Source organism: Pteropus vampyrus, unplaced genomic scaffold (genome assembly GCF_000151845.1).
Source record: "Pteropus vampyrus isolate Shadow unplaced genomic scaffold, Pvam_2.0 Scaffold285, whole genome shotgun sequence".
Classification (NCBI taxonomy): domain Eukaryota; kingdom Metazoa; phylum Chordata; class Mammalia; order Chiroptera; family Pteropodidae; genus Pteropus; species Pteropus vampyrus.
In genome coordinates this window covers 51,045-75,687 of record NW_011889066.1, presented here as the reverse complement: position 1 = coordinate 75,687, position 24,643 = coordinate 51,045, and the positions used below count along the sequence as shown (strand labels likewise).

Below are 24,643 nucleotides of genomic sequence, written 5' to 3'. Positions count from 1 at the left end.
GGTTTCAAATGTATAATTCAATAATACGTCATATGTATATTACATTGTGTGTTCACCACCCAAAGTTAAATTCCTGTCTGTCATCATGTATTTGACCCCCTTTACTCTTATCTATCTATCTCCTCTCCTCCCCGCTTCCTTCTGGTAAGCACTGATCTACTGTCTGTGTCTCTGAATCTTTGTTTGTCTTGTTCATCTGTTGCTTTCTTGTGTTTTTGTTTTATATCCCACATATGAGTAAAATCATATGGTTCTCCACTTTTTCTGTTTGATATATTTCACCTAGCGTGATAATTTTAAGATCCATCCATTTTAATTTTTATGTGTCCTAGTGTGGCCTCTTTGGGTTCATCTTGTTTGGGATTCTCTGTACTACCTAAACTTGTGTTTATTTCCTTCTCCAGGTTAGGGAAATTTTTATCATTATTTCTTTAAATAGGTCTTCAATTCCTTGCTCTCTCTCTTCTGCTTCTGGTACACTATGATGTGAATGTTGGTACACTTAATGTTGTTTCAGAGGTCCCTTAAACTATCCTCTTTTTTTTTTTCCTTTTGACTCTTTTTTCTTTTTGCTTTTCCAATTGGGTGTTTTCTACTATTTTGTCTTCCAGATCACTGGTTCTACCCTCTACTTTCATCTAATTAGCTTTTGATTCCATCTAATGTATATTTTTAAAATTTTTTAATTTTTAAAAATTTTTATTTTTATTTTGGTGACATTGGTCAACAAAATTCAGCAAGTTTCAGGCATACAATTCAACAATAAGGAATATATATATATTGCATTGTGTGTTCACTGCCCATAGTTAGATTTCTTTCTGTCACTACATATTTGACCCCTTTTGCCTCATCTACCTCCTCCTTCCCCCATCCTCCCACCCTCTATAGTCCATGTTCATGAGTCTCTGCTTGTTTGTCCTGTTCATTTGTTGCTTTTAGGTTTATATCCCACGTATAAGTGATATCATGTGGTTTTCAACTTTTTCTGTCTGGCTTATTTTGCTTGGAATGATTATTTTAAGGTCCGTCCACATAGGCACAAATGGCAGTATTTCATCTCTTCTTATGGCTGAGTAATATTCTATTGTATATATGTACTACACCTTCTTTATCCAATCGTCTGTTATAGAACACTTTGATTGCTTCTATGTCCTGGCCACCATGAATAATGCTGCTATGAACACTAGTATACAAATTAATGTATTTTTTTTTTCATTTCAGTTATTGAATTATTTATTTCTGACTGGTTCTTTTTTATGGCTTCTATCTCTCTGTGTAAGTTCTCACTGAGATCATCTATTCTTCCCTGAAGTTCATTGACATCCTTATACAGTGTTTTGAACTCTACATCTGGTTGGTTGCTTGCCTTCATTTCATTTAGTTCTTTTCCTAAAGTTTTGTTCTGTTCTTTTATTTGGGACATGTTTCTTTGTCTCCTCATCTTGGTTGCCTCTCTGTGTTTGTTTCTATGTGTTAGGTAGATCTGCTATGTCTCCCATTCTTTGCAGGGTAGCCTTATGTAGTAGGTGCCCTGTGGAACCACAGTCTTCCTGTCCACCAGGTTCTCCAGGTGTGTCCCTTGTGTGGGTTATGTGTGCTCTGTTATAGTTGGGCCTTGATTGCTTTTGGTATGTCAGTAGATGAGATTGCCTCCTAGGCTGACTGACTGTGAGGACTGGCCACAACTACAGCAGATGAACTGTTGTGTGGGGGTCGACCTCATGAAGCTGGATTTGCTTTGGAGCTCTGGTGTCTGCCATGTCTACCCTTTGTGGAGCTGGTTGGGTGGTGTTCTGATGAGGTCCGAAGCTGGCCACAGGTGTGTTGGTTCTGGGGCCTCTTGAGAGGGATAATGTTATATGCCAAGATCAGAAGCTGCCTCTGCCAAGCCCAGGGTCTCCTATAGCAGCTATAAAGTGATCTGTGATTGGTGGCAACCTGTGCTGGGCTTTGAGGTCACATACAAAGTGGTATAGGGCATATTGAGCCCAGCTGCCTTTTGTTTGTTATTTGTAGGCCTTCGAGATATTTTAGATAAGTCTGAAGTATGAGTGGAGGCAGGCTGTTCATGTGGGAAAAGCTCGTGAAAGCTGCTTGGGTGGGTGTGCTTGTTGGTTGGGATGGGTTCTCAGAGAATCATCAGGGTATGGTGAATGGTGTTAACTAGATTAATGGGATATGAAATTTGGCACCCACCTATGACTGCTGGCTGGGTATGGGGAGGGCTCAACAAAAGAGAAATGGCAACTGCCAGCACTTCTGTCTTGGAGAGAGCTGCCTTGACCTCTGCCCTTCTAGCCCTTGCCCTGAAGTTAGTTAAGACAAGTCTTCTGTGTATGTCCCTGGCACTATTTCAACTGCACTGTAGCTCTTAGTGAGTCAGTTTGTGATTAAGTGTGTCTGTGAGCAGGCCCTTTAAGACCTGCAGTTCCTAGGTCTCCAATAACCCATTGTCTTTCTCAGACATAAACCTCACTTGTTTTCACAGCCAGATGTTACGGCGACTTATCTTCCAAGCACTGGTGTCCTGGAATGGGGACTTCTGGGTGTGGCTGGGACCCCTTGTTCCTTAAGGAAAACCTCTGCAGCAGAGATATCTTTTCTGATTCTTAACAGTCACACATGGGTGTGGGACATGCTTGCTTTGTATCTCCAATCCTCTTAGCAGTGTCAGCATGGCTTCTACTTTATATCTTTAGTTATAGAAGTTTTGTTCAGCTAGTTTTCAGGTGGTCTTCAGTGAAGACTGTCCTATAATTTAGTTGTAATTTTTATGTGGTCATGGGAGGAGGTGAGCAAAATGTCCACCTGCTCTGATATCTTGACTAGAAGTCTAATCTCATTTTTATTTACATATCATCATATCCATGCTAAGGTTATTTCCCCCTAATTGTCGAAGTAATGCATATGTAATATAGAAAATTAGAAAAGATATAAATATAAAGAAAAATCAGAAATGATTTTTTTTCATCAAAGCAAAACCATTGTTTATTCACTCAATACATATTAAAATATATTTCATGCCTACCCTTGTTCTAGGTTCAGGGGTGTAGAAAGGATGAGCAATGGAAAAGATACCCTACCCTTAGAAAGTCCATGTTATTTCTCATAGAGAAAGACAGACAATAAAGAAATTTACCAATAAATAACTGCAGGTTATAATAAATAACCTGAAGGCTATACACAGGGTGATGAAAACAAGATTGGTTTTGACTATGGCTGGGATAGTAGCTGGAAATATTTGGAAGAGTAGTTGGGAATGCTGGAAGAGTATCTGAGAGTACCAAGGAGTAGCTGGGAGGGGCATTTTAGATTTGGGTGAGTGAGGTTGATGGAAATGACATTTGAATTGATACTTCAAGGGCAGGAAGAGCCAATGAGTGGAGGTGAGGGAGGAACATCTAGCAGTGGCAACACCAAGCTCCTGAGAGGAGGCAAGCCTGCCTGGGGATGTGAGGTTCATATGTACATTAATATTCAAGAAACAAAGATGCTGGTTCTCAAACTTGGCTGTGCATTGGAGCCTTTGTGGGGAACTTTTAAAAATGCTGACTTCCAGACCCTCTTTCAGAGTTTGATTTTATTAGTGGGAATGGCCTGGGTACTTTTTAAAACTCCCCACATGCTTTCAACAAGCAGCAAGATTTGAAAATCATGAATACATTACTAGCAAGTGACTATCAATTTGGCAATATATACTAAATTAAAATTTGTGTGAAGCTTTGATATCAATTCTCCATCTAGCCTCTTATTGTACAAAAATACTCCTGTAATTTTGCAAAAATATTGGATAAGTATTGTCCACTATAGCACTGTTTGTAACAGCCAAATATGGGAAACAACCAAAACTTCCATCCATAGAGAGTTTAAATACAATATGACATATTCACACTCTACAGTGTTCTACAATCTGCCTTGCAGATTCATGCCTGTCTGTTTTTTCCTCATGGTCAAGAGCCCATCAGTCTTCGCATGCTGGGACAAATGCCCACCTCTCTGCTTCTTCAGGAACTTGATGGACATTGATTTGAGATTTTCACAGAGAAACAGAATCTCTAAATGCCCATATGCACCTCACAGGCCTGGGTGCCACGGTAGACCACGTGACCCACTCCATGATGGGACAGTGGAGAGAGGTGCTGTAGGCTGGAGGGAGTCCAAAGGCCAGGCATTTAGGAAGCCAGGGTCATAGCACAGGTGAGCAAAAGACTTCTGAGAAGCCCTCACTCTGAGGGCGGAAGCAGGAGGTGCTTTTCTGGACTGAAGGCCAGTGCCTGGCAGGTGAGAGGTGCCCTCACGGAGGCAGAGTCACAGGTGCTGGATTACATCACAAAGTATGACCTACCTGCAGGAGCATGGACTCAGAAGGTGAAGAGAAACCAGAGATAAGGAGTAAGAGAAGCATAAGTACAAGCTGAGAGTGCAAGCTGGGGACTCAGGAGAATCATGATGTGGCTGGTTCCTGAGTCAGAGCCAAACTTCACAAAAAGGAAGGAGCAGTCTGCAGTGGAGAAGGCTGAAAAGTCCACGTAGGGCTGGAGCCAGGAAACTTTGGGTCAGGAATATTTTCACAGTCACATCTTATAGGCCTGAGACACAGAAGAAGGAGTAGGCAGTTAGGTGCACAGGGTAGGTATGGGCACATCTGGGCTAAGTGCTCTCCCCGAAATCATAGACTACACCCAAGATAAGGAAGGTAAATGTCTGAGAGCAGAGAGTACTAATGGCTTCTTGTGGGTGGGTTTCTTGGAGGAGAGGGGTAGCCCTACAGATGACCCTAATGGCTCTGTCTTTAATCCAGCTAGGCTGATGCTGTCATAGTAAGATTTTTTAACCTATAGCAGCAGCAGTTGCCACCCCACCTCACCTGCAGCTCCAGCCCTGAGAGGACGAAGAGGCTCACCTCTGCCCCTGGACGGAGAAACCATGACTGGTCTCCGAGACTCCTGCCTGATCCTGCTCACCCTTCTGGTAGCCCTGGTGGCCAGCACAGACCCGGACAAGAATAAGGTCAAGGTGTTAAGGGAATTAAAAGTCATTGATGCCTCGAATGCCAACGTGAAGCAGTGTTTGTGGTTTGCCATGCAAGAGTACAACAAAGAGAGTGAGGATAAATACATCTTCCAGGTGGTCAAGATAGTGCAAGTCCAGCTGCAGGTAAAAATGTTCTCCCTCAATATGCATACCTGCATGTGTTAGCACAGACTAAAGTCAGTCTGAAAGAGTGAGCATGAAAAAAAAAATATTGGTAAAATCTTAAATATGTGAGTGCTCAAGAGCATATACACTTGCATATTATAACATAAGTGCACTTTCTATATATGCTCGGACTATTGTTCTAAGTAATTTATATGTAATATTAACTCATTTAATCACAAAATTGCAAATCAAATGTTCATGATTTGTATTTGCTAAGGTTATTGAGAGACAAATTGAGCATCGTGAATATTTTGCAATAATGCTGCCATGGGCAACATTTCAATCCATCTACATAACAAGGAATATGGAGTTGAAAAGAGACATGTAGCACTATCTAATGTATAGGCTAATAAAGTGCCTCCTCCTATATTCTTTAATACTTTTAATCCAACATTCATTTAGTGGAAGTGGAGACATTCTCATTTTCTGTTTATAGAAATGTATCCCTCCTCATAGGACCACAAGTTGTCTAAAACTAGGAAGCGTTATTGACTTGGGTACTAGTGTGGTTGATGCTTTCTGGAATTTGCAACACATGGCCTTGGCTGCTGTGCTTAAGAAAAGACTCTCAGTGTTGGAATTCAGCATCAGTTGTTGGTTGGTAGTGTGGCTTATAATTGCGTCATGAAACTTGCAGGAATAAGTTGTAAAAAGACCAAACATATAGGTCACATTGGCAGAACATATTTCAGTTTTTACACTCTCCAGTCTGCCTCTGTTATCAGGAGTCGGGCCACCTTACATCTTGGTGCTTATGACCTCGCCTCTTTGGGAACACGTGAGCCATGAGCAGCATATTTGCAGTACATTATACTGACTGTGCAGCATGCTTTATTGATTGAGTACATACCACAATCCATCCAGAGGCGAACTCCCTCAGCCTTTTGGATGAAGGAATGGATCCTGAGTCTTGTAACTTCCTTAGCCTCTGGGGTAAGTGACAGCCTTACCCCAGAGGTTATGTGTGCAGGTTAACTGAGTTATTGTGTACAAAGCCCTGAAAATAGTGTGCGACAGAGAGAGAGCACTGCTGAGGGTCAGCAAGTACTATGACTAACGGGATGTCCTGCTGGTGATCAGGTTCAACTCTATGGTATTTTTGAGGTTCTCTAAATACAAAGTTAACTTCCAAACCTAAGAAGCAGCTCTGCTGGTCACTTCTTGATGTCATCTAACCAGCTTCTCATCCACCACAGGCCAAAGTCTCCCTTGTTAATTCTTCTGAACACAGCCAAAATTTAACATAAATTTATCAAAGGCTTAGAGATGGCAATGAGGACAGGTGGTAGAAAAAGGGGAGGCCAGGGGAAGCTGGAATTAAGTCACAGATATCCCTTTCATATCCTGCTGTGATCTTTTAAAATCAGATGAAGGCAGATTTAAATGGACACCATTAGTAGCCTTCACTAAGCTCAATTATTAATGTATTCAGTCAATACCGATGCCTTGCTACAAACCTACTGCTGCCCTCCTTACTAAATACTCAGCAGGAAACAGAAAGACAAATTCCCTTGACATGGCCCGTTAAGGACTGCTTGCTGGGGTGGTGCAAGGGGCCTTGAGTGGGAAAACCCCAAGAGGTTAGAGATTTAATCAGATGACAGAATCTGAGGGGCAGTGTGTACGAGGGAAAGGAATCAGAGAAGGTGTCCAATGTGGTGGAGCTATCTGTCCTTCTGTCTGGCCCATGTGAACCTGTGACATCTTGGGCCCAGAGGAGCTGATGGTTCTAATGACCTCAGTTTTCTCCCCTAACCCTGCACTGAGCAAGCAGCATGCTCTAGACTTTGGGATAGGAAATAGAATTAGAAAGCTTTGCCTTCCAGGAGGCTCCACACTAGAAAGGAGCCTTTTCTCTGAGTATCCAGCTCCAGGTAGGAGTGGCCAGAGTTGCCACTGGTATCAGCATGCAAAGGAATCCAGGCAGTAGGTATCAGAGCAAGGAGACAGTGTAGGAGATAGAGGATAGGATGAGAGTGAAAGTGATTTTTTTTAGTGTTTTCTAAAACTTTTAAAAAGTAAAATACAACTTTTTGAATAAAATTGCACGATTGCTAATTGACAGATCACAGACCGTTTGGAGTACTTTATTGATGTTGAAATTGCCCGCAGCAATTGCAGAAAACTTTCAAACAATAGTGAAAACTGTTTTATTCAAGAAAACTCCAAAATGGAAAAGGTAAGTGACAAACCAACTGTCTGTGATGATCTTGGCTGCTCTGAGTCCCAGACAGAAGAACTTGAGGTGCCCAGACTTTCTCTTTGAGGTCTAAATCGCTCTCAATATTTAGCCCCAGAAGTGGCCAACCTTGTGGCTTTTAGAGCAGAGAGTATAGGGCAGCAGAACGTGGTGGACCCATTTGAGTCTTTCTCCACCCTTGTCCTAAGGATGGGATGCTGTTAAGGTCACGCTTATTACAAGATCTCCACCAACTCTGGCCTCTTGGTGCAGCAAAACTTGCCAATGCATATTCACTGAAAGTCTGTCCTGTTGGACCTAGGTGAGCAACTCAACTGTTGCTAGCTCTATGGTTGCTCATCCTTGTGAAGATACAAAAAGCAACTTGTTCATTCACTCATCTACTCATCACGCTTGCTTTACCTCAGGTGCTATTCTGGGTGCTAGAGTTTAGCAGTGACTAGTCCAGGCTTACAGTTGATTTTTGCTAGGCTCAGCCATGGTTTCCATGAAGACCCAAAGTCTCCCACCAAAGGGCCGACTTGGCTTAGGGGCCTTTGACCTCAAGCTTGTATTTTTGACTTCAGATATGGTCACCTCAGATTCATCCAAGCGCTTAATCTGAGATTGATGAAGGCCCCAGGTTTTCTGCAGGTTTGCATGTTTTTACCACTTTCTTTAACCAGTGGTTGCCCACATGAGTGGCCATCAGAATCACATGGAGGGCTTGATAAACCTAGATGGCTGCATCCCACCTGCAGTTTCTGATTCATTGTTCCTGGAGTGGGATCCAAGAATTTGTGTTCTTAGCAAGTTCCTAGGTGATGCTATCGCTTCTGACCTTCGGATCATAATGTGAGAACCACTACCTTCTGTAGCCATGGCTCAGGAAATTGCAAAAGCTGGTTAACAAAGTGGACTCCCAATGTGTCTGAGTGAAACTGCCTCTGTGTGCCAAACTTAATGAACCAAATCATATCTAGTCAATAGTAGACACCCCTCAGGACCAGAATTTAAACAGTGAGCATGTCTTAACGCCATCTGATATTTTATGTAAGTTTTGTTATCTTTTACTGTTAGTAAAATTACGGTCAGTTTAAACTTATATTTTCTATTGGGTTCATTGGGGTTACAGAAAAGTTGTTGTTTTTACATGCTTGTAGAAAATATTAAAGAGAATTAAGGAGAATTGTCCTCAAGGAGCTCACTTATTGTCTATAAGGTTTCCATGGATCATCTTGGTTTTAAAATACATGTTTTTAAGCACATACTTATTAACACTGAAAACTTTCCAAGTCTTTGGAATAATGCTGAAGAGTAATAATGCTGAGCAGTTGTTCTTATTCCTGCTTTAATGGGAATGTTTTCAGTATTTATATCCTATTATTAAATATTATATCAAGTGCTGATTCCTGAAGTTCCTCCAATTCCCTCTACAAAGTTATTTTTTAAATTAATAATATTTTCTCCTATAAATTATTTTTTCAGCACCTACCAAGTATGTTGACTAATTTTTCTTCTTTGACCTATTAGTGTAATAAACTAAAATAACAGATTGCCTAGTATTGAGTCATTCTGACATATCTAGAATATGATGCACTTGTCTTTGTATGTGTGTGAGTGTGTGTGTATGTAGTTTCATAACTTCATTTGATTGTTCTCAATTCACATTGACTGAAGGTTTTTGAAAGTGGTGATTGGTACCTAGGCAACCAATATATGTTAGTTTGGTAAATTTTTATCTTTATTACATTTTTGGGACAACAACACACAGGTATAGAACATTACTTATTTCTTTGACCCCGACGGCTCTGCAGAACCTGGTGTTGATGGGTACATCTGGCATTCTCATCTCTTTCATTGTACATTGTAAATTTCCAGCTCTCTCTGAGTGCCGAGGGGGTGCGCTTCTTGAAGGACACTCCAAGATATACTTGTAAACACTAATGGTATATTCTCAGTCACCACCTCGTTGATGGCAAATTAACCCTTCTTCTTGGCATTTATTTATGGTAGTTGTTCTGCCAGCCCCAGGTTATGATGGATTATGACTTCACTCATCTGTTAGAATGCAGTGGGATTCAATATGCTACTTCATTATTTAGGAATTTTGCTTTATACATATTTAACACTCTCAAACTTTCCTAGTCTTAAGAATAATTGGAGCATGAGGTAAACACATGCACACACACCTACACACACAAGTTCCATGGCTTCATCCTAAACCCATTGAATCAGAATTTACAGATACAGGCACCATACATACTTTATATCACTAAGAAAGTCTGAGAAGCACTGCATTAGGACTGTAAAGGTGTGCGGCCTAAAGCTAGAAATAATTCTTTAATATGCAGCTGTCTTTAATTTGCTCAGATTTTTAAAAATAATTTTATTAAGTTTATTGGGGTAACATTGGTTAATACAATTATATAATTTTCAGGTATACATTATAACTTAACATCTGTATATTCTATTGTGTGTTTACCACCTAAAGTCCAGTTTCCTTCAGCTACCATATATTTGATCCCCTTTGCCCACTTCACCCTCCCACTCCCCCCTATATTGGACCCCCTTTACCCCATCTACCACCCCCATCCTCCCTCACACCCTACTATCTGGTAATCATTAGTCTATAATCCATGTCCATGAGTTTCTGTTTGTCCTGTTCAATTGTTGCTTTTAGGTTTATATCCCACATATAAGTGATATCATGTGATTTTCAACTTTTTCTGTCTGGCTTATTTTGCTTAATATGATAATTTCAAGGTCCATCCATATTGTTGCAAATGGCGGTATTTCACCCCTTCTTATGGCTGAGTAATATTCCATTGTATATATGTACCACAGCTTCTTTAGCCAATTGTCTATTGCAGAACACTTCGGTTGCTTCCATGTCCTGGCCACTGTGAATAATGCTGCAATGAACATGCAAATATCTTTTGAATATGGGTTTTCAAGTCTTTGGAATAAATACCCAGTAGAGGGATTTCTGAATCATATGGTACATCAATTCTTAGTTTTTTGAGGAACCTCTATATTGTTTTCCATAGTGGCTGTACCAATTTGCAGTCCCACCAACAGTGTATGAGGGTTCTTTTTTCTATGCATCCTCTCCAACATTTGTTATTACTTGTCCTGTTGATTATAGCTATTGTAACAGGTGTGAGATGGTATCTCGTTGTGGTTTTGATTTGCATTTCCCTATAGCTAGTGATGTTGGCATCTCTTCATATATTTGTTGGCCATTTAAATATCCTCTAGGGAGAAGTGTCTGTTCAGGTCCTTGGCCCATATTTTGTTTGGATCATTTTTGTTGTTGTTGTTGTTGTTATTGAGTCATATGAGTTCTTTGTCTATTTTGGATATTAGGCCCTTATCGGAGTTGTTGCTTGCAAATATATTTTCCCATTCGATGGTTGTCTCTTTACTTTGTTGACAGTTTCTTTTTCTGAGAAGCTTTTCAGTTTGATGTAGTCCCATTCATTTATTTTTGCTTTTACTTCTCTTACCTTTGAGGTCAAATTCATAAAATCCTCTTTAAGTCCAAGGTCCTTGAGTTTTGTTCCTATGTTTTCTTCTATGCATTTTATTGTTTCAGGTCTTATATACAGGTCCTTAAGCCACTTTGAGTTAATTTTGGTGTGTGGTGATAGACAATAGTCTAGGATCATTTTTTTTTTTTTTTTTTTGCAGGAGGCTTTCCACTTTTCCTAGCATCATTAATTGAAGAGGATTTTCTTTCTCCACTGTATATTTTTGGCTTTTTTGTAGAAAATTATTTGCCCATATAAATATGGGTTTACTTCTGGACTCTCGATTCTGTTCTACTGGTCAGTGTGTCTGTTTTGCTGCCAATACCATGCCATTTAGATTACTGTCGCTTTGTTGTATAATTTGAAGTTGGGGCAGAGGATGGCTTTGGCAATTTGGGGTCTTTTGTGCTTCCATACAAATCTAATGATTTTTTTGTTCTATTTCTTTAAAAAATGCTGATGGGATTTTGATGGGGATTGCATTAAATCTGTATAATGCTTTACGTAATAAGGTCATTTTAACTATGTTCATTCTTCCAATCCAAGAACATGAAATATCTTTACATTTTTTTGTATCTTTGATTTCTTTTAAATAGGGTCTTATAGTTTTCATTATATAGGTCCTTCACATGTTTCATTCTATTTATTCCTAGGTACATTATTTTTTTTGTTGCAATTGCAAAAGGAATTATTTTTTCCACTTCTTTTTCTGACATTTCATTATTAGAGTATAGGAACACTGTGGATTTTTGAACATTGATTTTTGTATCCAGAAACTTAAACTGTATTTGCTTATTGTTTCTAGTAGTGTTCTTGTGGCGTCTTTAGGGTTTTCTATAAAGAGAATCATGACATCTGCAAATAGTGACAGTTTGACTTCTTTGTTTCTTATTTGGATGCCTTTTATATCTTTCTCTCATCTGATTGCACTCGCTAGGATCTCCAGTATTATATTGAATAACAGTGGCAATAGTAGACAGACTTATCTTTTTCCTGATTTTCGAGGGAAGATTTTTAGTTTTTCACCATTAAGTATAATGTTGACTGAGGGTTTGTCATAGATAGCCTTTATTATGGTAAGGTGCGTTCCTTCTATACCGATTTTATTAAGTGTTTTGATCATAAATGGATGCTGTATCTTGTCGAAGGCTTTTTCTGTATCTATTAATATGATCATGTGATTCTTATTTTTTAATTTGTTTATATGCTTTATCACATTAATTGATTTGCATATGTTGAACCATCCCTTTGCCCCTGGGATGAAGCCCACTGGATTGTGGTGTATAATCTTTTTAATATGTTGCTGTATTCGATTTGTTAGTATCTCATTTAGGATTTTTGCATCTGTGTTCATGAGATATATTGGTCTGTAGTTTTCTTTTTTTGTGTTATCCTTACCAAGTATCAGAGTAATATTGGCCTCATAAAATGCGTTGGGAAGTATTGCCTCCTCTTTGATTTTTTGGAAGAGTTTGAGGAGAATAGGTATTAAATTTTTGAATGTTTGGTAGAATTCACTGGTGAAGTCATCTGGTCATGGACTTACTTTTTGGTAGGTTTTTGATGATTGTTTCAATTTCCATACTGCTGATCAGTCTATTTAGATTTTCCAGATCTTCTTGATTCAGTCTAGGAAGGTTGTATTTTTCTAAGTACTGGTCCATTTCTTCTATGTTATTAAATTTGATATTATATACCTTTTCATAGTATTCTTGTATGATCCTTTGTATTTCTGCCATGTCTGTTGTGTTTTTCTCACTTTCATCCCTGATTTTGTTTATTTGTATCCTTTCTCTTTTTCCTTTAGTGTGTCTAGCCAGGGGTTTGTGAATTTTATTAACCTTCTCAAAGAACCAGCTTTTTGTTGCATTTATTATTTCGATTGTTTTTGTTTGTTTTCAATTTCATTTATTTTTGCTCTAAAATTGATGATTTCTTTTTTCTGCTGACTTTAGGCTTCCTTTGTTCTTCTTTTCTAGTTTTTTAGGATGAAGCGTTAACTTATTTATTTGGCTTCGTTCTTCTTTTTGGAGATAGGCCTGTAATGATATGAACTTTCCTCTTATGACTACTTTTGCCATGTCTCAAAAGTTTTGCTATGTTGTACTATCATTATCATTTGTTTCTATGTATGTCTTGATCTTTCTTTTTATTTCTTCCCTGATCCAGTTATTCTTCAGTAGCATGTTGTTTAATCTCCATGTATTTGTGGTTCTTCCTGATTTTTTTTTGCAGTTGATCTCTAGTAAAAAGCATTATGAGCAGAGGATATGGTTGGTATGATTTCAACCCTCTTATATTTGTTGAGACTATCTCTGTGTCCCAGTATGTGGTCGATTTTTGAGAATGTTCCATGTGCACTAGAGAAGAATGTTAAAGCAACTGTTTGGGTTGGAAGGCTCTGTAAATGTCAATTATGTCCAGTTGGCCTAATATGTCAGTTCTGGATTTATTTCCTAATTGATTTTTTGTTGGACGATCTGTTCACATCCGACAGTGGGTTATTTAGGTCCCCTACTATGATAGTGTTTCAGTCTGTTTCTCCCTTTAGTCCTGTTAGTATTTGCTTTATTTATTTTGGGGCTCCCTTTTGGGAGCATAGATATTAATAAGTGTTATGTCTTCTTGTTGCATAATTCCCTTTATCATTATGAAGTTTCCCTCAGTATCTTTCTTTACCTTTTTTATTTTGAATTCTATTTTGTCTGATATTAGTTTTGCTACTCTCACTTTTCTCTGAATGCCATTTGCTTGATATATCATTTTCTGCCCTTTCACTTTGAGTCCGTATTTGTCTTTGGAGCTGAGATGTGTTTCCTGGAGACAGCATATGGTTGGGTTTTGTTTTTGGATCCACTCTGCAACTCTGTGCCTTTCTATTGGTGAGTTCAGTCCATTTAACTTTAGGGTGATTATTGAAATATGAGGTCTTCTTATAGCCATTTTATCTTTTGCTTTCTGGTAGCTCGGTGTTTCTATTGCTTCCTTGTCTTTGTGTTTCTGTTTTCTTTATTTTGGTTGGCTTTTGCGGGTTTTACCTCTGGTTCTTGTTTTATGTTATATACTTCAATTCTGAATCTTCTGTATGTGGTTACCATTATGGATATGTAAAGGATAGTTATATATATACAGTCGTTCATTTTCTTCTGCGTGTGCCTTATCTCCACTCCCCTTTATGAAATTGGATCTTTGAATCCTCCCTTTTTCAGTCACTATTGTCTCAATCTGTCCCTATGTATGCTCAACGTTCATTACTATCTTGCTATTGCCATTCTCTTTCTTATTATTTAAGCTTATAATGCCCTGTTCTTAGTAACGGTTGTATTCCTCTGCTTCAGATTCCCCTGGGGCTCTGTGGTGAAGAGTCTCAGAGGGTTTAGGGAAAGAGGATCTCTTGGTTGGGAGTTTAGGGCTGTGACTCAGCCTCAGTTTTGCAACCCTGGCCAGTAAATATCAACTGTTGTTTCTCTGCAGTCCCGTCCCACTTTTGTATTTTCTGCTCTGATGACTGGGCCCTGCCGCCGGCTGTGTGAAACTCACAGTACTCCTAGGCAGGACTGTTCAGGGAAGTCTCTGCACCTTCTCCCTTCCTCCTCCTCCTGCAGGGAGCTCTAGAGGTTGGGAGAGGCAGCTTCTTTATTTCTCCCAGTCCACCACTTGACACCCGGGGTTCGGAGCTGTGGTAGCTCTTATGCACAGATCCCATGCTCAGATGTTCTGGTGTGCAGATTTGGTGTTTTTTTTTGTTGAGTTTTAGATGTTCAGCTTATTGTTGTTTCAAAGGGAGAGATGTGAGGACGTCTCTCACTCCTCCATGTTTCCCAGAATCTGTTCATATTTTTTAAAAGGATTTTTATTCTGTTTACTAGGACAAACATTTAAGCAGTCTTAGTGCCATTCTCTGGTGATGCTGCTGTTATAGGCCTTGGGACCTACAGTTTAGGTTATAATTTGGTTTCAGGAGTTTTCCGGTCTGGTATAATAAAAATGAGGGCTTTTCATCCTTTTCTGTGTTCTGGATCAGTTTAAAAACCAAGAGAGTTTTTGATTCCCAAGGTTTAATGTAGTTTTCCTATAAAGCCATCTTGATTTGGTATTTTTCTGTGGGTTCGTGGGGAAAGGAGTTTTCCATAGTCGCCCTTTGCATATGTCCAATACTCAACAGAGAACAAACTTCTTTCTCTCTGACTCCATTTGCCTCATAGCTCCTGGTAGTACCTCTACATTTCCAGTCAATTATTTAAGATGCCTTTTGCTGTTTTATCAGGGCTGCCATATGCCTATCTATTTATCAATTCATCCATTCATCCATCCGTCTATCTGTCCATCCATCTGTCCGTCCATCCATCCATCCATCCATCCATCCATCCATCCATCCATCCATCCATCCATCTATATTTATCCATCTATCCATTCATTCATGTATCCCTCAACCCATTTATTCATCCATCCACCTATCCATCCCTCTATCTACCCTGTCAATAATTCATACACCCATTCATTCATCTTTCACACACATATAGAATATTTCATTTGTTATTTCTATGGTATTTTGAAAGGGAGAGAAGGGCTTTTTGAAATGAAAAATATATTAGGTCCTAGAACTGTATAAATTGCTCTTGTCCTGACTTATTTGCTATTAAAACAAAAGGCATTATTTATTAATATAACATGCTTTAGTTTATATCTGACATAGCATTGCTTTAATTACATTGTAGAAAAAATTAAAGAGAATTAAAAGTAAAGTGAAGATTACATTTGATCTCCCATCCAAATATAATGATTGTTAGTATTTGCTATCTATCATTGGTTGGTATGAGAACAGAGACTCCTCCAGAGTCATCAGCAGTTGCTGATGGCTGTAGGGGTCTGTGGCATCCAGCTAGCAGGTTCCTTGGAACATTTTTTGATGGGTAATGATCATCTTCTAGGATATTCGCTGACACCTAGCAACAGTACAATTTTTTTTTTCTTCTTTGGGCACATAATTGATTTTTGTTGTGGTGATGGTCTTTTTCAGAGAGTAACATGCCGCTTTTTGGTTGGAGCACTCCCCTGGAATGGCGATTTCACTGTGATGAAGAAGCAGTGTGCAGACATCTAGGGGGTTCTGGAGCATGCCCCCACTGTCTCTGCCTTTCTATGTGAAAAGAGCAGTTACCACCTTACTTTCCTCATGCATGTCTCTCTGCCTGCTCTTTTGTTTTCTGGTTTCATATTAGGTGGTGACAAGAGATGGCCATATCCAATTCCTCCTTGGCACAAGGGGCCTTTGGCCAGCCTGACTCCTACCACCAGGAATAAGTTTGTCACTGAATACAAAGGATGGAGTGAAGTCTAATTTCATTCCCCACTGCAAATCTGATGAGGAATCTCTTTTTGATTGGATAACAACCCCTTATAGAGATCTGAACCCAGTTGGTACTATCTCAACAAGTTCCTTCTAGAAGCTTCATTTGGCCTGGTGCTCCTTTCTCTCTGAATGTCCTGAGAGGAAAGGTTACTTGGACTGGGAGACACCCTGGCAGAAATAGCAGTTCTTCCTTGTAGGGTCTTTGGGAATTGGGGGAATTTGTGTTTCTTCTTATGTAAAGATAAAGAAGTTCTGGAGATTAGTTGTACAACAATGTGAATATACTTAAGACTACTAAATTGTACACTTAAAAATGGTTAAGTTGGTAAATTTTATATGCATTCACCACAATTAAAATAAATTGATATATATCTTTTTAAAATGTGGTATTGGGTACAATTCAAGAGGTCAACTGTATTTTAAATGTGCAAGAGTTAGGTTTTTTTCCACAGGGCCTGAAGGGTGGTGGGGATTTTAGTATTTCTGCACCAGACTGATAAAGTTATGAAACTCAAAGGCCATTTATTTTTGTCTCTGGTTCCTCTGATATAGCCAACTGATGTTTCATAGTTAGGGACACCATGCCACTTGGGGTAGCAGGGGACAAGTGTCATTCACTTTGCAAAGCTCTTGCTTTTTCCCTGGCTGTCTCTGCTCTCATCTCGTCAGCCCTCTCTGATTCTTTCTTCCTTCTTTCAAGATTCTCTCCTAACTAAGTGTATAGAGCATAAAGAAATAAGGACTTTTTAGACTTTACAAAATGGTTTCCATGAACCCATGAAAGTAATGTCAACTTGCACATAATGGGAACATCCTTAGGGTATAACCAGACCACTCAAAATCACAGATGTCAGCTCTCATCTGTAGGAGCTGATAAGCATAAGGATCCCACTTTGTAATGTCCATATAAGCTGCATGCCTTAGACAGATGATTCTCAAGCCTAACCTGAGAGCATCACGGATGGGTGCACTGAGAGCCGAAGACTCTGACGACCTGGCCTGTCGTAGCCACTGACTTGGGAAAACATGCAGCTCTCCATACCACCAGTCAACAGAGCTCACTTGGGAGATGCTAGGACTTTTATCCCTTTGCTCCGTTTTGTAAGACTCTGTACTTCCCCTCTCTCTGTGTTGTGTGTTAACATTATTCGTTTATCTGGGATGGTTCCACACAATAAACATGGCATTGTGGAAAGAAACAAATGCATTCAAGGGTATTCAGTAGCCGTTTTTCTTGCTCACAACACTAAGGGACCAGAATTTGGATCTGAAACAGATTTTTACATTACTTGGACCTAATACACTTATCTTGATTAAAAACTATTCTTTCCCGTGGGCCAGATGGGCTCCATCAAAAGTTGACCTCCTACCCCCTGCCCTAGACACATTGACGGAATGCCCCACTAGGAGCAAGAGACCCACAACCTAGCCTTTGAGGGGCTTGCGGGACCTGGGTTAGCTTACAGCTCTGTGGGTTTTTGCTGTTCGTGGGACAGTGTAAGGTATGTGTTAAGTGCCTTAGGAAAGATTGTGTTTTTGGATTAACATCTTGGAACTGTCCTTCCTTGTGGATAGTTGAGTGGGAACCACAAGGAATCAGATTCTAGAGCAGGTAGGCATCAAATAGTGTGAGACCAGCCTGGACGTGCTGGGGGTGGGGGTGACTGCCTGCTGGTGTTTCTTACATGGGCCCAGAGACATGCCATGTATATGTGCTTATGTGAAGGGGTTTATTTTTAAGTATATTTAAACTTATATTAAAATTTTATTTCATTTAACCTTATCCTCTTATAACATGTTTCTCCAAATCTCTTTCATTTATTTCTGTCTAAACATGAAATAAAATTAAAGGTAAGCCTCACTTTCCCATTGCTGAATTTCATGTTCTTTTTGCTAAGATGTTACTGGAGCCCTCTCTCTCTCTCTCTCTCTCTCTCTCTCTCTCTCTCTCTCACACACACACACACACACACACACTCACTTTCCTTGTAGAAGAGAAAAGAGAAGAGCCCCCTCCCCCCACCAAGATAGGACCTACAGCTTCCACTAGGTGCTATTGAAACCCTACCTGTGAGCCCTAGACCCCAAGCACTGTCTGTCTCAATCTAGGACATAGGATCACTGGGGCCATGGGAGGCCACAGAGGTAAAGGCGGAGTGTTAGGTGAGGGATGAAGAATCCTTTCCTAGAAAACCTATTTTAAGATATCAAAAAATAAAAAAAATAAAATAAAATAGCACTGAATGACACATAATCCAAATACTATAGAAATGATAAAAATCACAAATAGAATGGGAAGATTGAGATATCTTTGTCAGAAGTTGATAGATCCAATAGGAAAAAAAGTTAAAGAACTATATGAGGTGAATGAAATACAGAAAGCATCTCGTTTCTGGAGTACCTGCAGGTGAAGATTTGGCTCTACTCCATGAGATGGTGAAATCATCAGGGGAAGAGGGAAAGGACAGAGCGAGAAGCCCAAGACTGTGGCTAGGAGGAATGCCAGCAGGATTGCTGAGATAGCATGGAGGATACCTCTTCTGGTTGAGGGATGGGAACATGGACCATCAGCTGACCATGGGTCCTTTGCCCTCCCATGTTGGTTTTCCTTGGTAAATGGCACTTCTATAAATTCTTCTCAAATCTCCTGTGGAATGTCCTGGTAGGACCTAGACTGAGACAGACAACTGAATATGGCATGTTCGAAACAACTTCTGGTCTCCCTCCCTAGCATCTTCTGTCTCAGCCAGTGACAAGTGCTACTGTCACAGTTATTGTCACAAAACTAAAACTCCTCTTCTCAAATAATTAAAAGGCCATTTGAGCATAACTGATACCATTTTTGTTTTTATTTAGTGCATTTTCTTCTCCTTCAAAATTAGTTGTTTTCTGTGGACCAAAGCGAATTGACAAAAGTCCATTTTTTTTTGTCCCTGTTCACCAGCTTTATTCTGGACATCCTGGGGCCGGGTCAACTGGCTGATATCAGCTTCATTTAGGGCCAATAAGAGGCTCTTCACTTCTTTCCCAAGGAATCAGTTCTTTCTTGTAGATCAATTGGTGTAGATCATCGGGAAGGAGAGGCAACTTTCTGACCAGGCCCCTCTGCTGACCTGGTGTGACATTGCTGGTGATAGGGACCAGACAGTGCATTTTGTGCTCCCACCCCTGCCCAGAGCCATTTTATTCTCTCACCATGAGGCCCTCCTCTCTCACCATGAGGCCCTCCTCTGCTCTAGCCACACAGGAAGCATCCCCATTCAGAGTCTGGAACCCATGACAGAGACTTTTCACAAAAACCATTGTTCTTGCCTTCTGTCGGTGCCACTGCCCAGGGACTGACAGCCTCTTGACTTTTTGGCGGCATTCCCAGAGGCCCAGCCTGGACCTTGGAAGGATGAGAACCCTAGGATGCCACAGGAAACAGAGGACAGAGGGACATGGGGCAATGGAGCCATGAACAAAGAAGCTGCATGGTCTGGGTTGCTGCCTTTGACTGTGAGGCCAGGCTCAGTGGTGGAAGGTGGTGGGTGGGTAGAGAAACGTTCTCTCCCCGATAATGTTTTATCATCTTTGCAGGCAGGTAGTTCCTGGCTACCTGTTGACCAGTCCCAGTTAATAGCTTTCCTTCTCAGGCTTGACTATGTTTGAGCACAAGAAGGAAAATGAGTCTCAGAGTTTTGGCTGGGCCATGGGAAGTGAGGTTAGAAGCTGCAGTCACCTCATGGACACCAGCATCTCTGAGCCTCAGGCTGCTGACACCTGCAAGCACAGGGGTACAGCCACAGCCAGCTTAGAAGAAGACAGGAATTCTTGTCCCAACTCTGCCATTTTCTAGTTTTAAGGCCTTCACCATATAATTCAGCCCTCAGTCAACTCATCTTTCATTTGGGAGAACAACATGCTTGCCTATATCAGTGGTAGTTGCTGACAATCAGAGCAGGAGTTGGAAGTAGAAGTGCTGGGTCAGTTTCAATGCACTTCACATGGGGAAGGGTGACTGTTCTCTGTCTCAGCTATGGACCTGTTAGAACGTTTACATTTGTGAATCACTAGTAGAGTCAGGCTAGGACAGTGGCCTTGGAGACAGATAGTAGAAGTGGCAAGATCTGAGTCTTTGCCTCTGCTGCCTCCTCTCATTTGCTCACTGTAGTCCTTATCCCACCAAGGAGCTTAAAAATGTTAGTTCTGAAGTCACTTTTATTTCTGAGCTGACACAGAGTTTGATTGTTGCAACTTTGAAGTAGGCCAGGGACAAAACAGACTGCAACACTCTTGCCCAAAAAACAGAAGGTTCTTGAACTGTATGATAAGGAGGATTTGAGCTTGGGAGCTCTCCAGCTTTTATCTAGACACAAGGTCATGTCTGCAGCATGCATCCTCCCATCCACTTGAACAGGAGTATGAATCTGTAGGCCACTCTCAGATTGTGGGATGGTAGTAACCTCGTCCCTTGCCCCAACCACCCCCACCTTGCACACTGCAGACATGCTCCTGGAGCTGTCTGACACAGAGGGGCACACCCCAAGATGTACACATGTGCAGGTGTTCAGCTTGCTCTTCTTCCAGAAACTTGTCTGTCCCTCCTTGCTTAGAACTCAGGGCCTATACCTGGCCTCACAATGCACACACAAGGAAGCTCATTAGAAGCCCCTTCTGCAATCACTCACTCAGCTTCATCTTGCCAGTGGAAAAAGAGCAGGACTGTGGGACTGTGCCCATTGTCAACATGGGAAACCTGACAAGTGGTGAAACTAGCTTCAATTTGCTGAGTGTTGCAGCAAACTTTACCTGCAAGAGAAGGCCCTGACCTAAGTTGCAGATCAGAGAATTACTTAAAAGTCCTGGGGATCAGACCTCTACACTCCCTCCTCATAAAAAAGATTTGTGATAAAATAAGAGTAATTTCTGCAGGAAGTTTCCAAATTCAGCCACCCCTTGAGTGAGACTCAGAGGCAGTGCTTAAAGGATTTAGGGGCACTGACCCCTTGCACAGTCAAAAATCTGCATATAACTTTTGACTCCCCAAAACTTAAAAACTAAAAATCTACTGTTAACTGGAAGCCTTACCAATTACATAAAGCCGATTAAACACATTGTGTATGCTATATGTATATATACTATATTCTTATAATAAAGTAAGTTAGAGAAAATATTATTAAGAAAATCATGAAAAAGAGGAATACATTGGCAGTATTGTACTGTATTTATCAATACCATGCCTTTATATCATCTATTTTAGTTTATGCAGTTTGTCTGTGAGTTATTTTCAAGTTGTTGATTGAAAAATATTCATGTATCACTGTACCCATGCAGTTCAAACTCGTGTTGTTCGAGGGTCAACTGTACCATGAACTACTTTCACACATTTGACAATTTAGATGAAATAAACTAATTCCTCAAAATATACAAACACCACTACTAAATCAATACGAAATAGATAACTTGCATAACCCTTTAACTATTATGGAATTGAACTTATAATTCAAAAAATCCTCTCCAGGCTCAGATGGTTTCACTGCAGAATTTTACCAAAAATTTATAATCTCTTCCAGAATATAGAAGAGGAGGAAATATTTCCAATTCATTGTAAGCTAGTATTACTTTGATAACAAAACCAGACAAAGATAGTACAAAAGAATAAAACTACACTATCTCTCATGAATATAGATAAAATATTAACAAATAGAATTTAGCAATATATATAAATAATATACCATTGTCATGTGGGGTTTATTCTAGTGATGCAAGGCTGATTAAATATTTTAAAATCAATCAATGCAATTCACCATATTAATAGGATAAAGAAGAAAAATTACATGATATCAACTGATGCAAAATAGATTTGGCAAAATTCAACACTCATTTATGGTAGACGCAGAAAAACATGATAAAGAACTTTCTTTACTTGATCTAGAACATCTACAAAACAAAACAAAACAAAACAAAATGTGCATCTAATAGTATGCTTAATGGTGAAAGATTGAATGTTATCCCTTCCCCTAAAAATCAAGAACAAAGCAAGGACATTCAGTCTCACCACTCTTATTCAAGATACTTCTGGAAGTTCTAGCCAGTGCAGAAAGGTAAGAAAAGGAAATAAAAGAGCATACAGATTTGTAAGGATGAATAAAGCTACTCCTATTTACAGATATCATTTTCTATGTAAAAAAAAAATCCCAAGGCATCTACAAAAAAATTCCTAAACTAAGTGAGTTTAGCAAAGTTGCAGAATACAAGACAAATATATAAATACAGCAATTGTATTTCTAAATACTTAGCAATAAACATGAATAGTGATGTTAAAAATACAATACCATCAACAATTTCTCAAAAAATGCAATTCTGTAAAACTAACAAAACATGGACAGAATTTGTATGTTGAAAATTATACAAGTTGATGAAAGAAATAAAAGTAGATACTAATAAATGGAAAGATATGTTCATAGATTGGGAGACTAGAGATAGCAAAGATGTCAATTTTTCCCAGATTTAACAGTTCCTATCAAAATCACAGCAAAATGTTTGTAGATTTATACAAGATTATTCTAAAATGTACATAGAAAGACAAAGGAATTAGAATAAGTAAAGTTATTTTAAAGAAGGAGACTAAAGTGAGAAGAATTAGACTATCCTGGTCCAAGACTTATCATATAGCTACAGCAATCAAGGCTGTGTAGTATTGATGTAGGGATAGACACACAGATCAATGGAACAGAACAGAGAAACTGGAAATAAACCCACACATACATGGCCAACTGATTTTCAACAAAGGTATAAAAGCAATTCAATGGAAGAAGGAGAGCCTTTTCAACAAATGGTGGTGAAGCAATTGGACATGTATAGGCAGAAAAATTAACATTAACCTAAGTTTCACATTTTCTACAAAGGCTAACTCAAAATGATCACAGACTTATGTGTAAAACATATAGTAGTAAAACTGTTAGAATGAACACATAGTAGAAAAGCTTTGAGATCTAGAGTTAGTTCTTAGAGGTGACCTCAAGGCCTAATTCATAACAGAAAAAAGTTGATAAAGTGGATTAAATTAAAATTAAAAAAAGTTTTAATCTGCAAAAGACTCGGTCATAAGAGGACAAAAAAAAAGCTATAGAGTGAGAGGAAATGTTTGTGAACCACATGTCTGACATATCTAGAATAGATAGAGGACTCTCAAACTGAACAATAAATAATCTAATTAGAAAACAGATAAAAGTTATGAAGAGATATTTCACCAAAAAGGATGTATAGATGGCAAATAAGAACATGCAAAGATATTCAACATCATTAGACATTAGGAAAATTGTGATTAAAACCACAATAAGACATTACTACGTACTTATCAGATTAGCTGGGAAAAAAATCGTGACACCATCAAATGCTGGTGAAGAGGCTGAAAAACTGGGTCATCCAAACATTGCTTGTGGGAAGGAAAAACTACAGAGCCACTCTGAAAAAGAGTTTGGCAATTTCTTTAAAAACAAGATATGCAATTACTATATGACCCAACAATTTCACTCCTGGCATTAATCCCAGAAAGTGAAGACTTATATCTACAAAGAACTGAATATGAATGTTTATGGCAGCTTCACTAATAATAGTTAAAAACTGGAAAAAAATTTAGACATTTCTCAACTAGTGGTATACATCCATACCATGAATACTATCGAACAATAAAAAGAAGTGAACTATTGATGCAGGAAACTGCATGGAGGAATTCCCAGAGAATTTTGATCAGAGAAAAAAGCCACCCCTGAAAGGTTATATAATGTATATATGCATTTATATAACATTCTTAAAATTACTGTAGAGAGGAAGCAAGATAATTAAAATATTAAATCAAGTTGCATTCAGAGACTGCAATATGCTGATCAGCTCAGCAACCAGGCCAGGAGGATACCATCAGAACAAAGGAAGATTTCTACTGGGATTGCTAACAATTCACTTCCCCACACCTGTGGAAGGAGAAACAGTATGTAAGTGGCTGCTCTATACAAATAAAATTGTTCATTCCCTGTGGCTAAAACCATGGGGGAACCTATGGATTAAGGGCTGAGAACTGCCAGCAGGCCTTTCACACTACTCACTGTTCCCCTTCCCCTTCCTCACTGTATGTCCATATCAAAGGAAATGGGTAAACAAAGTCTTTAAACTATAACTCACAGGAACTAAAGAATGATATATAAACAATTCCCTGAACACTCTGGGTCCCTTTCACTCTCTGCCTCTGAGAGGAGACCACATTCTGTCTGTGGAGTGTTACCCCTTTTTAAATAAACTTTCCTTTTGACTCTAACTTAAGCATGTGTGTTGAATTCTTTCTACACTCTCCTTCAAAGGACTCTCTTTTTCTCTGAGTGCAGGGCTTGGTCTCTTCCC

The 24,643-nt window shown here is 39.4% G+C and overlaps 1 protein-coding gene across 1 annotated transcript; it reads left to right on the top strand.

Moving 5' to 3' along the window:
* The first annotated feature begins 4,926 nt into the window (after nucleotides 1-4,926).
* Nucleotides 4,927-16,015, top strand: CST8 (cystatin 8). The gene is made up of 3 exons (XM_011376085.1): nucleotides 4,927-5,157; nucleotides 7,265-7,378; nucleotides 15,932-16,015. Exons 1-3 carry the CDS (start codon nucleotides 4,927-4,929, stop codon nucleotides 16,013-16,015), a joined length of 429 nt encoding a protein of 142 aa, XP_011374387.1.
* Nucleotides 16,016-24,643: the final 8,628 nt, after the last annotated feature.